Here is a 14,679-nt window from a genome sequence, read left to right on the forward strand (position 1 = left end):
GTGCTCTGTATCGATATCTCCGTGTCTCTCTCAAATAAATAAAATTTTTAAAAAATCTTTAAAAGAATCTGCTTTCTGTATTCTTGCTTTACATACATGAATGGCTTCATTGCTAAGATCAATCATGGTTCAAGAAAGCTGCTGCAGGTAGGGCCCATGATTACATCTGCATCCCAGCAATCAGAAAGCAAAAGGAGGATGGAAGAAGGCCATGTGCCCATCCTTTTTTAAAATAATATCTATGCCTAAAAAAAAAAAGGAAAAAAAATAATATCTATGCCTAAAGTAGGACTTGAATTCATGACTCCGAGATCAAGCGTCCCATGCTCTACTGAATGAGCCAGCCAGGTGCCCCCACGTGCCTTTTCCTTAAGGTTACCTCCTTGAAGCTGCATATGCCATTTCCACTTACATTTACATCAGCCAGAACTGAATCACATGGCCCCTTCCAGCTATAAGATTGTTTTTATTCGGGTTGGTCATGAGTCTTAGCTTGGGCATCCTAGAGGTAGACCCTGAGATGAGGATTCCTGTGAAAATGATTTTTTTTTTTTAAGTGTTTCCTGGGGTACCTGGGTGGCTCAGTCAGTTAAGTGTCTGACTTCATTTCAGGTCATAATCTCAGGGTCCTGGGATTGAGCCCCCTCATTGACCCCTGCATCAAGCCCCACACTGGGCTCACTGCTCAGCAGGGAGTCTGGTTCTTCCTTTCCCTCTGCCCCTACCCTACTCATGCACTCTCCCTCTCAAATAAATAAAATATTTAAAAAGAATAAAAAGTAATTCGAGGAAGAAAGGGAAGGGGCATAGCGGGGTAAGAAAGTGGGAAAAGGAAAGGAAGCCAAGCAAGGGTATAACAATAAGCAAAGGTTTAATCCTGCAGACAGATCCAGTTGGATATAGTATATTCACATCTTGGAGTTGTTATGTTGTGGGCAGGAGCTGCATCATTTTATTTTAATTTTTTTTTTAGATTTTATTTATTTATTTGATAGAGATCACAAGCAGGCAGAGTGGCAGGCAGAGAGAGAGAGAGGAGGAAGCAGGCTCCCTGCTGAGCAGAGAGCCCCATGTGGGGCTCGATCCCAGGACCCTGAGATCATGAACTGAGCCAAAGGCAGAGGCTTAGCCCACTGAGCCACCCAGGCACCCCTCATTTTAAATACTACCACACGGGGTTGTCTCAGCATCTCTGGGCATCCATGCAGTTCCTCCGGCAGAGGAACACCTGTTGAGAGTGAAAGCACCCCAAGAAAATGTGCACAAAAGAGGTAAAAGGATGAAGGGGTCAGGAGGGGGGCCCGGCACTTTCTGCTATACCACGCATCCAGGCAACAAGGGAGGGTTCAGTAACTGCGTGTGAAGTGGAGAACAGACTCTGGGGAACGATTAGCCACTGCTAGGTGAGGCGACAGCAGAAATGAGATGTGGCATTTTGGGCAAAGATGGAAAGTCTGTACAGGACTGAGCAGAGCTGAGGAGGCTGAACACTGTGTTGAAGAGAGGTACACACAATAGCAAACAGGAGACAAAAGCAACAACTATCTTGGAAGGTGGGGGTGAGATGTGGACTGAAATCAAGAGGATTGATTTAATGTCTCCAAGACTAGCCGAGTCCCCAGAGAGGAGACACTTACCAATTAAAAAACAAAACAAAACAGGCAAGCCACGCTTCCCAACGCCCCGGCTCTGCTCTGCTAGCTCGGCCCGCCCGCCCGCACCCACCATGGCCACCATTCAGCAGCTGGTAGGAAGATGGCGCTTAGTGGAGAGCAAAGGCTTTGACGAATACATGAAGGAAGTAGGAGTGGGAATGGCTCTGCGAAAAGTGGGTGCAATGGCCAAACCAGATTGTATCATCTCTTCTGATGGCAAAAACCTCACCATAAAAACTGAGAGCACTTTGAAAACAACCCAGTTTTCATGTAACCTAGGAGAGAAGTGTGAAGAAACTACAGCTGATGGCAGAAAAACTCAGACGGTCTGCAACTTCACAGATGGCGCATTGGTTCAACATCAGGAATGGGATGGGAAGGAAAGCACAATCACAAGAAAATTGGAAAATGGGAAATTAGTGGTGGAATGCGTCATGAACAATGTCACCTGTACTCGGGTCTATGAAAAAGTAGAGTAAAAATTCCATCATCATTTTGGATAGGAATTAGCTGTGAGGATGAACAAGCTCAGTTCAATGAGCAAATCTCCATACTGCTTTTTTTTTTTCCATTACTGTGTTCAGTTATCTTTGTCACAAATATTTTACATGCAACTATTTCAAAGTGTTGATTTAATTAGGATCATCCCTTTGGTTAGTAAACAAATGTGTTTGTGCTAAAAACAAACAAACAAAACAAAACAAAACACGCTTTTAAATAATTTGCTGAACTAAAAGACATAGTTTTTTAAAGTGTTTGCTGAATGTCCAGCATAATGAATGAAACTACAAACAACTAATTGCAAAACACATCATTATTAATTTCAGAGCATCAGGGGCACCTGGGTGGCTCAGTCGGTTAGGCATCTGCCTTCAGCTCAGGTCATGATCCCAGGGTCCTGGGATTGAGCCCCTTGTCTGGGCTACCTGTTCAGCAGGGAGCCTGCTTCACACTCTACCTGCCGTTCCCCTGCTTGTGCCTTCTCTCTGATAAATAAACAAACGAATTAATTAATTAATTAAATATTTCAAGTGAAATAAAGTGGGTTTTTTGCTTTACACTTGCATAAATAAACCCATTTAACTAGTTTTCTACCAGAAAGGAGAATGTATTGATGATCCCACCACTTGAGAAACCAGGTTTCAGCTGATTATATTGTTGTTTCCTTTTTTTGTTTGTTTCCAGCCATTGAGATTTCGAAACTCCTAGGTTCAGGGGGTGCCTAGGTGGCTCATTTAAGAGTCCAACTCTTGGTTTTAGACCAGGTCATGATCTCAGGGTTGTGAGTCAGCCCTGCATCGGGCTCTGCAATGGGTATGGAGCCTGCAATGGGTATGGAACCTCTCTCTCTCTCTCTCTCTGCCTCTGCCATCCCGTCTCCAGCCCCCAAATAGCATGCTCGTGCTCTCTATAAAAAAAAATAAAATAAAAATCCTAGGTTCAGAATTTCAGGTAAGCAGCCTAGCCCCAATCACCTGGAGCCACTCAGATTCATGGGCTCTCTCTGATGGGATATGTTTGATTGTGCAGGGGTGGTTTTGCTACTCATTGTGTGATAATGAACATCCATGTTAGCTACAGGGATATTTGGCAGGAAAAGGAAAAGTTATCCTCAGCCCTTCAGCCCAAACGTCATTAAACTTAGATGTCTTCTAACTTTTTATTATAAAAAATTTCAAATACATGCAAAAGTAAAAGACTATTATAACGAACCTCTGTGTACCCAGCTTCAACAATGATCAATTCCTGGCAATTATTGTTTCATCTACTCTGCTCCCATTATTTTGCAGCACATCCCAAACATCATGGTATATATCAGAATCATTCTTTAAGTCTCTTGGGCCATAGTTCATCCCACAGGAAAAAAAAATACCCCATAAGGAACTTATAGGACATAGCTTTTTATGCTAATTACTTTAAAATGATGTAAATACATACAATTGTGCTTGTTTTCTTCATTAATTGGAGCATCTTTATAGCATGACAGGATGGCGCTCCAGAGAATGTACAGTTGTAGGCAATAAAAGCTTGATTTACACTAGCTAAACTTTTCACTGTGTTTCAGAAACTCACAACTTCATGTGACTCCTCTGTTCAGAGCAGTTTCCCATTCTGCTAATACCGCTTGATCTTACTCAGTAAAAGCCAGAGTCCTTACAATATGGTCTACCCGGCCCTATGTGATCTGTGCCCTCCCACTCTGACTTCTTGGTTTTTATCACTTAACCAGCCTTCCCCACCCCACTCTACTCCAACCATCCTTGCCTTTTTGCTATCCCTCTAACCTGCCAAAGACCCTCCTGCCTCAGGACCTTTGCATTAGCTGTTATTTCCTGCCTGTACCACTCTTTTCCATATATGTCCACATATCTTAAATTTTTCTTTTCCTAAGTAAGCTTACTTGGGCCCTATGTGGAGCTTAAACTCACAACCCTGAGATCAAGAGGTACATGCTCTACCGACTGAACCATCCAGGCACCCTGACATTTCTCATTCTCTTAATTCCTTCAAGTATCTGTTCTAATATTACCATATCAGTGAGGCCTTCCCTGACTACCTTCTATAACATTACAAGTGCCCTCTCTCCTATCTTTTCCATATGACCCTTACCCTGTGTTTTTTTCCTCCAAGTGGTCATCACTACTTGTCTGTATTTACTACATTTTATCATTTATCCCTTCCCAGTAGAATGCAAGCTCCATTAGACCAGTAGCTACATGTTTTTTTCTCCTGCCATACTCCCAGTAACCAGAATAACTGTAGACACATCAACAGGTCATCTGGATGCCACATTTTTGAAACTTTATAAACACTTAAATAGAACTTACCAGGTACCAGGCACTGTTCCAAGCTCTTAAAAATATTGCTCTATTTAATCCTCCTAATGACCCCACCCAGTAGACACTATTATTATCATTTTCCATTTTACAAAAGAGAAACTGATGCACAGAGAGGTTAAGTAACCCACCCAAGGTCGTACAGCTAATAAGAGCTCCAGGCCGTCAGGCCCTGAAGTCTGCATATGCAACCCTTGGGCACTGATGTCTTACCTAGAATGGGATGCAATTTTCTTTTAAAAGTATTCAGATTTCGGGGCGCCTGGGTGGCTCAGTGGTTTAAGCCTCTGCCTTCAGCTCAGGTCATGATCTCAGAGTCCTGGGATCGAGCCCCGCGTCGGGCTCTCTGCTCAGCGGGGAGCCTGCTTCCCCCTCTCTCTCTGCCTGCCTCTCTGCCTACTTGTGATCTCTCTCTCTGTCAAATAAATAAATAAATTCTTAAAAAAAAATTAAATCTTAAAAGTATTCAGATTTCAAGGAGAACTGCTATTGCCTGGTGCCATCAGATTCTCAATAGTGGAGGCATTCCCAATGTTCCAGTCACAAACAGTGTACTCTGTGTTGACCCCTTCTGTAAATAAAATCAGAGAGAAAGATGCCAGTGTATTTAGTGCTATGCTTAAAAGGACTGCAGACCTATTCTTTTTAAAGCAAAAAACGTCATCGTCTCTCTGGCCAGGTAATGTGTGTCCCGTACCATTGCGTCCAGTACCTGTAAGTCACGTGACTTTTCTTCCTCTGGAGAGTAAAGCAAGCGAGGTAGAACACTCCGCTGTGCGCACCCACTCGTGTAACAGGGCTGAGAGGGATGGGGACTTGCACAGTTAGTGCTACCAACACCATAGAAGAGTTTCTGTTAGAACAGCATTTCTTCATAATAAGTTATCCCGCTGTCCTTTACTGAGTTATTATTTTTAAAGGTGGTCTGTGTTTTAACTTGATGGGTTAGTTATATCGGCTTCCTGAACAAAGCGCTTGGTATATTAGAGAAGGCAGGATTTCAGTGACGCGTTGTAAAGGTACCAGGGAAAATGATACTGTGGAGAGTAACAACGTGTGTTTCTTGCCTGGACACGAGTTTGCTGCCCATCGCTTCTGTGTATCCTGAGCCCCTAACCCAGCGGAGGGCAGCCCGAGACGCTGATGCAGAATCAACATAGGAACTGTGCTAAGTAAAACCGTTTGCCGCGCAGTGCAGCGATCCCGCCACCTGAGTGCCCTTGCAACGCTGTAGTCAGAATTAAAACTCAGGTTTCAACGACACCGCGAAGGTTCAGCGGCTTCCCGGGGCACGTCCGCTTCCAGGGGCCCCCACTCACGAACGGCTCGGCCTGAAGCGCAGGTGCAGCGGGCGGGGACAGCCGCGTCACCCCTGGCTCTTCAGACCACTCCCCCAGCGGCCAAAGCCGGCGCGCTACGTGGAGGCTGACCTTGCACTGCTCCGGAGGTATGCAGCCCCAGCCAGTCGCTCACGGTCCTCCGCGATCCCACGCTCCCTTGCGCCAAGGACACGTCCGGCAGCTCTGCAGAGCCCTTCTACGCCAGCGCGGCGCCTCTCTATGATCCATTGCCGTGTTCAGAGTGGGTGTCATGGCGGCCGGCGTTGAGTTGGCAGGAGTTGCCCTCGGAACTGGGGAAAGTCCCTAAAGCAGAGGAAGAAGTGGCCCATCCCGGACGTGGGGAGTTCTTGGGAATGAGCAGAGGCCTCTCGGGGTTGACAGTGGCACCGGAGACGGGCCCCCGGTAACGTGCCAGGTCAGGCCTCTGCGTTTCTAGGCAGAGTCCGGCGGTTGATGGGAGCCCCCCGAAGCCGGCGTTGCCTAGGAACCCTTCATTGTGTTATCGAATCTGGAGTGTTTTGATTTGGACTGGTTCGGTGAAGGCGGTGGCTCGAGGACATTTGGCGGGATCGTCCGACGACGCCGGACGCTTTTCTCGGAGCGGACCAGGTCGTTCTCTAAACCGCAGCGATGTCGTCCTGGCTTGGGGGCCTCGGCTCCGGCTTGGGCCAGTCTCTGGGTCAAGTCGGAGGCAGCCTGGCTTCCCTCACTGGCCAGATTTCAAACTTTACGAAGGATATGCTGATGGAGGGCACGGAGGAAGTGGAAGGTAACAGCTGGAGCGGTGGGAGGGAGGGCTTTTATGGGACCCTGGGAGCGCCCGTTTGGTTTCCACTTCCATCCGTCTGGAGTGTCACTCCTTTTTTTCTTTCCACTTCTGTTGCCTCTTCTTAACAGATTTTCTCTGATGAAAGACACTGGAGTCCAGGGAAGAGTTCTGCTTCTTCTCCCACTGAATACTGTGGGAATCTCAGAGCAGAGTGAAACTGCTTCTACATCGAATGGTTTATTTTTGTTTGGTTCTTCCACGCCCACCGCTTACTTTGCCTTTAGCTTGGGGGCGGATCTGATTTTGATCCTTTTCCTTTATACTGACACAGTTAAAAAGTATCTGTGCTGACATATAGTCACCTTTTCCCTTCGAGTTTTGTAACAATTGAAGCAACTCATTAAAATACTTAGTGAATCCTAAGCCCTTTCTGTCTTGATATATTGTTAAACATGGCTCTAAGTTTTTCCTATTAGTTACCTTGTATTTTTGCTTATTCTGGTGACACAGCGTTCCAGCTGAAATGTATTTTTGTGCCTAATTGCCCATTCTACCCATTATTTCGACAATAAAACAAGGAAGATGTGCTGCCTGTTTTTAGTAACTTTCACTCATTTTTGAAGTCCTTGTTTTGTTTTACTAATGAGTTACCCAGAGTTACATAGTAATCGGTAGTTAGGTTAATACTTTGATTTCTTGATATTTCTTTCCACAAGTAGTATTTAGATCTAAAGAGTACTTTGTTTTTGTTTGTTTCTTTCTTTCTTTATTTATTAAAGAGTACTTTAATCCCAATGGAAGTCTGCCTCCACAGAGATGATGGGCTGGTCTTTTGGATGAGAGCACCTCCTCGGATAATTTTATTTCTTATAAGTTAATTAGCATTATGGTTTAATTTTTTATCCTGATATAATTGAAACTTCCAGTTTATTGGGTCGAAGTAGAGAAAGATAGTTTGAGAAAAAGGTTATTTAGAATGTCTGTCTTTTAGAAAGCAGAAGCATTGGAGAGCTGCTGAAACCCGTTTTACTGCTTGGAGTATACCTTGGGTGGGAGTTGCATCAGGTGGGACATGTTGGGGATAAGAGTGAAAGGGATTCTCCCTCCCTGTGTTCGGTAAAGGGTCGTGTGACCTTGAAATTTAGAACAGAGACGAGCTGGATGACTTGGAAATAACTAGTCTCTCCTTGTATCCTAGTTAGGGGAAAACAGTTGGCTATTCCTAGAAAATATGCATCCCTCCCCCCCCCCCAACCTGACTGTCCTATAGGCTTAAGGTGGAATGCATTTGTTCTTCCTTCCAAATCTACTCCTATATTCTCATTCTTAATGGTTTCATCATCTGCCCAATCTCCTAAACTGGAAATCTTTGTCACGTTTGTTTTGCCTCTATCTTTTCCATTTCGTTTCCAGTTAGTCACCAAACCTTGTTCATTGACTTATGCCAGAGTTGTTTCTTATATTCGTCCCTTCCTTTTTTACCTCTGTGTTCTTTGATTCACATCTCCCTTCTCTCTCCCGTGCACTTTATCCTTCCCATCCTGTCACCCGGTTCTCTGGACTCCACTCCCATTTTCTCTGTGTTGCCAATTTTCTAAAACATAGGTGCTTGTAGAATCTTTTAGCTCTGTTCCTTTCAGAACATTCATTGGATGAAATCCAATCCTCTTAGTTTTGGAAGACCAGAAACCTATCCTATCTGAGATCAACCTCCCTTTTCTAGTCTTAACCTCTTATTCCCTCCCCTTCCCTTTAAATTTCCATACATCTGCATGTTCACACACATACGCCTTGCACCCAGAGGTTTTGCCACATGGAACTTTGTGAAGTACCTACACAACTCCAAGCCTCTGCGTGGAAAGTCCTTCCTTTTCTACTTCATCCGCTGTCTTTCTTTGCTTGGAAAACAGTTTTTTCCTGTATGACCTTGCTCATGTGCCAGGTACTTGGTGAAATCATGCTCATTCCATGGCAGGCTGAGTCGATTGCATGTGATCTTGTAGATCTCTGTGAGAGCACTTAACCATGTGGAGTTATAATTTACCTCTGTTCTTGATGCCCAAGGTGGGGACTCTGTGTGTGTGTGTGTGTGTGTGTGTGTGTGTGTGTGTGTGCGTGTGTGCATGCGCACGTGCGCATAATCCTTATATCACCAGTATTTGGCACCTTCCTTGATACATAGTAGATGCTCAGTAAAAAAAATTGCTGAGTATTAAAAATCTGCAAAGTTGCTTAATGCTTTTATTATTTCCCTTTCTATTAAAATAGGACTTGCTTAACACCTAATTTATTGATTTTGCAAATCATTTAAAGGGTCCGAGTACAGTTCATTCATTCATTTAACAAGTATTTATTGAACATCTACCCTGTGCCAGCAGTGAAGAAGGTAACAGTTCCAACATAGCTCTGTTGGTACAGCTTGAAAGATTATCTGTATTTGCAATAGTAGAAAGTTGCTCTTGTACCAGGAACTACTGATTTATTCAGGGTTAGGAACTTGGGCTTTTCAGTTAGACCTGGGTTGAAATCCCACTTCCATGCATTATAGATTGTGGGTCTTTGGCAAATTCTTAAATACTTAGCCTCTATAAAGCAGAGTTTCCTTATCAAATAGAGGTAGTCATACCTATCATGGGGTTAGGAAGATTAAATGAAATCATGAGTGTAAAATGCTTAGCAGATGGTAAGCATTAATAAAGAGTACCTGTTGTTTTTGTTTTCCCTCAACAAGAAAGAATTTTTGGGTCTGCATAACGTCTCCCCTTTATCCTTAAGAAGACCAGGTTTTTGTTTGTTTTGGAGGGAGGTAAGAGAAGAGGGCTGCATAAATCTATTTTTATTTCTCTTTAAATCAATTTCTGCTTCTAACAATGACCCTCCTAAACAGACTAGATTATAATTTGTTCTCTTCTGAGTAGCAATTAGACAGTCCTGTCAGAGTTTCAAGCAAGATGTATGAGCAACCACAGAAGCAACTGCACCTGGTGATTTTCCAAACAAGAAGAGTGGGTTTGCCACTATTCTTTATTGGATGTCACTTGTATTTTCTTTTGACTTAAACTGTAATTTAGAGAAGTTCTCCCCCCCCCCCCGAGAAGTTATTTCTTTAGTATTAAAGTGCTATGACTAATGAAAAATACTGGCACCTAGAAAAAATCTTAACTGATGATGATGTTCTGGTAGCATCAGCAGTGCCTTTTTGACAGAGCTGACCTCTGATTCGGTTTTTTTGTTTTTGTTTTTGTTTTTCTTAATTATGATTTTTTAAATAAACTCTGCACCCAACGTGGGGCTTGAACTCCTGACCCTGAGATCAAGAGTCTCACGCTGCACCGGCAGAGCCAGCCAGGTGCCCTGTCTCTGACTCTCCATTTAAATGAACATGTACAAGAGCAGACTGAGCTCATTCCCATTTTATTTTTTAAAGATTTTATTTATTTATTTCACAGACAGAGATCACAAGCAGGCAGAGAGGCAGGCAGAGAGAGAGAGGGAGGAGGAAGCAGGCTCCCCGCTGAGCAGAGAGCCCGATGTGGGGCTCGATCCCAGGACCCTGGGATCATGACCTGAGCTGAAGGCAGAGGCTTTAACCCACTGAGCCACCCGGGTGCCCCTCATTCCCATTTTAAATAGACAGTGCCCATGTTACTTGACCTAAGTGTTCTTTTAGTGCATTTTCTTCTTTATTAAGGGGCCATTATTATTTGATAGTATTGGGAGCAGAAGTTAGAAATAAAGCCTAAACCCCAGTTGTGTAAGTTTCATCTAAAATTAAACTAAACCCACAGAGAGAGATTTAATTTGTAAAACTCAGTTCTCCATAATAAAATCTTAACACTTCCAAGGGGGAAATGTAGATGTCTTATCTAGGTCCACAAGATAGGTGAAAAGAAAAATTTACATGATAATAAAGCACATATGTGGCAATAGGAAATTGTGATAAAAATCAAGTGGTACATGTCTTCTGAGTTTGTTCTCAGATCAGCATACCGTTCTGTTGAAAGCTCAGTGAAATATATGTACTTTAAAATGCCTGTTTATTCACATGGTGTTTATCATATATTCAGTGTATGCTGTTTCTTTCGTAGCAGAATTACCTAATTCTAGAAGAAAGGAAATTGAAGCCATTCATTCAGTCTTAAGATCAGAGGTAAGGAAAATTAAAGACTTATTGAACTTAGATTTTTTCTTTTTTGAAGGCATGGCAGTAACTCTTTCAGCTCTCTGTTTTTAACTACACTGCTTACCACTTTTATCTCTTCCCCTTTATCCCAGTTCTTTTTAGTGTTATCATCTTTTAGATGAACATATTTACATGTTACTCCAGTTTCTTGTTTAATATTCCCATCATCTTTTACCTGCTGGAAAATGGCCTGGGGTAGAAGAACTAGTGGCAGCAGTTTATCTAGGAATTACCATGTTCTGACAGTGTGCACAATTGCAGTGGTACATTTATTGAAGTATAATGTGAAGAATGCAGTTCTATTTAATCTAGACCTTTTTAATCTGCTAACATGAAAAAAGGTGTATTTATAAACAAAGAAGTTTAGAATATAGATATAACTAATTTTACCATTTTCTGCGCATTGTTAGTGCCTCGTGGTGACTACCTCTGGACATTGTACTTAATGGAGATGAGGAAAACTTGGAAGGGTTCAAAGGAAAGCCATAAAGAAAATGAAATGATTTAAAATAGGATCTATTATAAAGTACTAAAGACACTCAACTATTTAGCTTATGGGTAAGAACAGTGAGGGAACACAATATTTCATTAAAAGGTATTTTTAGAGGACTGTGGTAAGCATGTTTTCCTTTTGCTAAGCCCATAAACAGAGAAAATTGAATTTAAAATATTAGAAAATATTTACTGACGAGCAGTATTGAACTCTGGCCCAGATTACGAAGGTGGATGTAGAGGGACCTCTCAAGAGGGACTGTCTCAGTATTCTGTCTCAATTCAAGATGGCTGTTTGGTGACACTTGAGATGTTAGGTATAATTACCTAATAAGTGGATGCTTCGGTGACAGATGAACTTAATAATTTCTTTCTTTGTACGGCTAAGAAAATTGTTCCTGTAATCCCTAAAGAAATTATTGAGAAGGCACTCATTAATTAGTACAGACCCACCCAGAAAAAGTAAATGTCAGAGATGTGTGTAGTGGCATTAATTTAGGTAAATTCTCCAGTGTCCATTTGGGGGAAAAAGTAAGTAGGGTGAATCTGCTTAGTGACTGACAGCTCTCTGTTGAGCTTGAGAAGGGAGAGAGAATTCTTCTGTCCCTCTGTTGATCTCACTTCTGATCTCTCATGGGATTAAGGTAAGCGTGATTCTAGTGTTTAGAAATATTTTTGGTATCATGCATCCCCAGATGAAAGCCACCTTTCTCATTTGATGCTTATTCACAGTATCTTGAGCTACTCACGTGCTAGAAGAAAAGGTACTGTTGGATTTCCCAAGGGCTTTGTTTTCTAAGGTGACTTTGATTCTTGCTGTGTGTTGGCACAGAAGCACTTCATACCCTCACCCTGTACATGACTATGTAATGAGGGAATAAGGTGATTAAAGGCATCAGGAAACTAAAAAATATAAAATCCTATTTAGAAATCTTATCTTAGAAATAAAATCTTAGATTTTATTTATTTATCTATTTTAGAGAAAGAAAGAAAGAGAGAGTGGAGGAGGGGCAGAGGGAAAAGGAGGGAGAATCTCATACAGGTTCCAAGATGTGGGGCTTGATCCCTCAACCCTGACATCATGACCTAGCCAAAACCAAGAGTTAGATGCTTAACCAACTGAGCCACCCAGGCAGCCCTATTTAGAAAGTTTTCGTATAGACAGAGGGAATTGTGTTTTCCAGAGGAGATTAGATTTGTTTACAGACATTAATATTTCAAACTGACTGAATTAGTTAGGTTTCTTCAATTTAACCTCTATGCCAAGAAAAAAAATCTCATACACATTTACCATCTGGATCCAATGAACTCTTAATTTTTTTTATATTAAATCATTTTGTAAGAAAGTTACAGAAGCAGGAATAAAGTGATAGTGAAAAACTTCTTCAGAAATTTTAGTAAGAACTTGTTTATGGCAAGGCCATATTTTTATTCCATATGTTTCTGGTTTTGAAAACATATATACTCCAAATAGACAGTGTTTGAATGTAGTTAACGGCTTTTTAACTCTTATGTATGAACTGAAATGCATGTTATTTTGTAAATACTGAATCCAGATTTCATTTACATCTAGTAGGTTTCAGCTGATCATGACTTCTGCTTCTTGTGTCATTAAAACCAATATTTTTGCAAACTTTGATGGCTCATGATTTTGTTGGAGACGATGACTGTCATCTTTGCTCCATAATTACAGAACTAATTTATAAATATCGATTAGATTTATAAATACCAATTAGATATGTAAATACCAGTTGGAATGATCAGTCCACTGAATTTTTTTCACTTTATGTCATCTTTTTCTTCCCAGGCACCTTTGTATGCACACCTGCCTACAGCATTTGTCCACCTATGGACTATATCAAATAAATGTTGGTGTACAAATATATACATAGTGAAAGAATACCGTCACATAGCCATTTAGCGAAGTGGGATGGTTCAGGTCCTTTTCACAAAAAATTGTGAAGTAAAATCTTTTTTCCTATCGAATGACTAACTTGATGAGAACACCGTATATCTTTTTTGCTCTTAGAAATATATTGGGGGCACCTGGGTGGCTCATTCTGTTAAGTGTCTGTCTTTGGGTTAGGTCATGATCTCAGGGTCCTGGGATTAAGCCCCGAGTCCGAATCTGGCTCTCTGCTCAGCAGGGAGTCTGCTTCTTCCTCTATGCTCAAGCGCGGTCTTTCTCTCAAATAAATAAATCCTGTGAAGAAAATTAGTAAAAAGAAATACATTGTTCACGCATCAGTTTTGGAGTTTGAGAATATTCCTCTAGGATGCTTTTATTTGAAGACTTGGCTGGGATTTTACCTCTACAGCCTGCTCACCACAACCATCAGACTCTGGAATGCTATTTTCTGTCTCTTCATATTTGTCTTCTGGGTTGTGTTAATAACAAGTATTTTCCTCTGTCCATTTTCTTTTCTTTGTGGAAACAAACGTTCTGAATTTTCAGGTGTGTTCAATAAAAGTGAAAAACAACAAGACCAAAAAGACACTACAAAGTGGGTGTGTCTAGCTTTTTCCTTTCTGGAAGGTGGTACAGTACTTTGGGCACTGCAGTCAGAAAACTGGTTATTTCAGTCTTGCGTCATTCTTCTGGGTGACTCTGTCAGTCTTCTGTTTTCTTATTATATAAGACTTTTTTTTTTTTTAAAGATTTTATTTATTATTTGACAGAGATCTCAATTAGGCAGAGAGGCAGAGAGAGAGGAAGGGAAGCAGGCTCCGCACTGAGCAGAGAGCCCGATGCGGGGCTGGATCCCAGGACTCTGGGATCGTGACCTGAGCCGAAGGCAGAGGCTTTAACCCACTTAGCCACCCAGGCGCCCCTATATAAGACTTTTTTTTAGCCTACTTGAGAATAATTGGTGAATAATGATAAAATATATAATTTTTAGAATGACAAAATATCAAAATGTTTCAAAGACATAAGAACAAGGTCATTATAATCTCGTGAAAATTCTTAGATTTTTAAAGGGTTCAGTGTCCCTTTATGGTAATTGCATGATAGAATGAGTTACATATATGCTTTTAAGTAATATACATATTACTTAAAATAAATTACTTAAAATTACTTAAAAATAAAATCATATATATGTATATATATGTATAAATATATAAATATATATATTATAATATATATATTATATATATTTATATATAATATATATAATATAAGATAAATATAATAAAATCATATATATGTATACATATATATATATACATATGATTTTATTTTTAAGTAATCTCTACTCCCAATTGGGGGGCTTAAACTCACAAACTCGAGATCAAGAATTGCATGCTCTACCAACTGAGCCAGCCAGGCGCTGTGAGTTTTATTTTTATTTTAAAAAAATAAGTACTTTTGCAGAGTGCCTGGGTTGCTCAGTGGGTTAACTGT

General features: G+C 41.2%; 2 protein-coding genes and 1 long non-coding RNA gene across 4 annotated transcripts in view; 2 read left to right on the top strand and 1 right to left on the bottom strand.

Annotated features, from left to right (window-relative positions):
* The first annotated feature begins 1,712 nt into the window (after positions 1–1,712).
* LOC123944474 (fatty acid-binding protein 5-like) lies at positions 1,713–2,261 on the top strand. Its single transcript, XM_046009600.1, has one exon. It carries the CDS (start codon positions 1,727–1,729, stop codon positions 2,132–2,134), a length of 408 nt encoding a protein of 135 aa, XP_045865556.1. The 5' UTR covers positions 1,713–1,726; the 3' UTR covers positions 2,135–2,261.
* A 2,687-nt stretch (positions 2,262–4,948) lies between these two features.
* LOC123944881 lies at positions 4,949–5,809 on the bottom strand. The gene is made up of 2 exons (XR_006818856.1): positions 5,205–5,809; positions 4,949–5,063 (listed from the first exon to the last, which is right to left on the bottom strand). It is a non-coding gene; the product is annotated as an uncharacterized LOC123944881 (long non-coding RNA).
* A 263-nt stretch (positions 5,810–6,072) lies between these two features.
* Positions 6,073–14,679, top strand: part of TRIP11 (thyroid hormone receptor interactor 11) — a 64,764-nt gene continuing 56,157 nt past the window's right edge. The window contains exons 1-2 of one of the 2 annotated variants that reach the window (XM_046008416.1): positions 6,073–6,601; positions 10,690–10,751. In XM_046008416.1, coding sequence (XP_045864372.1) covers positions 6,463–6,601; positions 10,690–10,751 — 201 coding nt within the window. In that variant the 5' untranslated portion in view covers positions 6,073–6,462. The remainder of the gene's footprint in view (positions 6,602–10,689; positions 10,752–14,679) is intronic. The other variant, XM_046008417.1, reaches the window with a different exon arrangement.

The sequence above is a fragment of the Meles meles genome, chromosome 6, assembly GCF_922984935.1.
Source record: "Meles meles chromosome 6, mMelMel3.1 paternal haplotype, whole genome shotgun sequence".
In the NCBI taxonomy this organism is placed as follows: Eukaryota; Metazoa; Chordata; class Mammalia; order Carnivora; family Mustelidae; genus Meles; species Meles meles.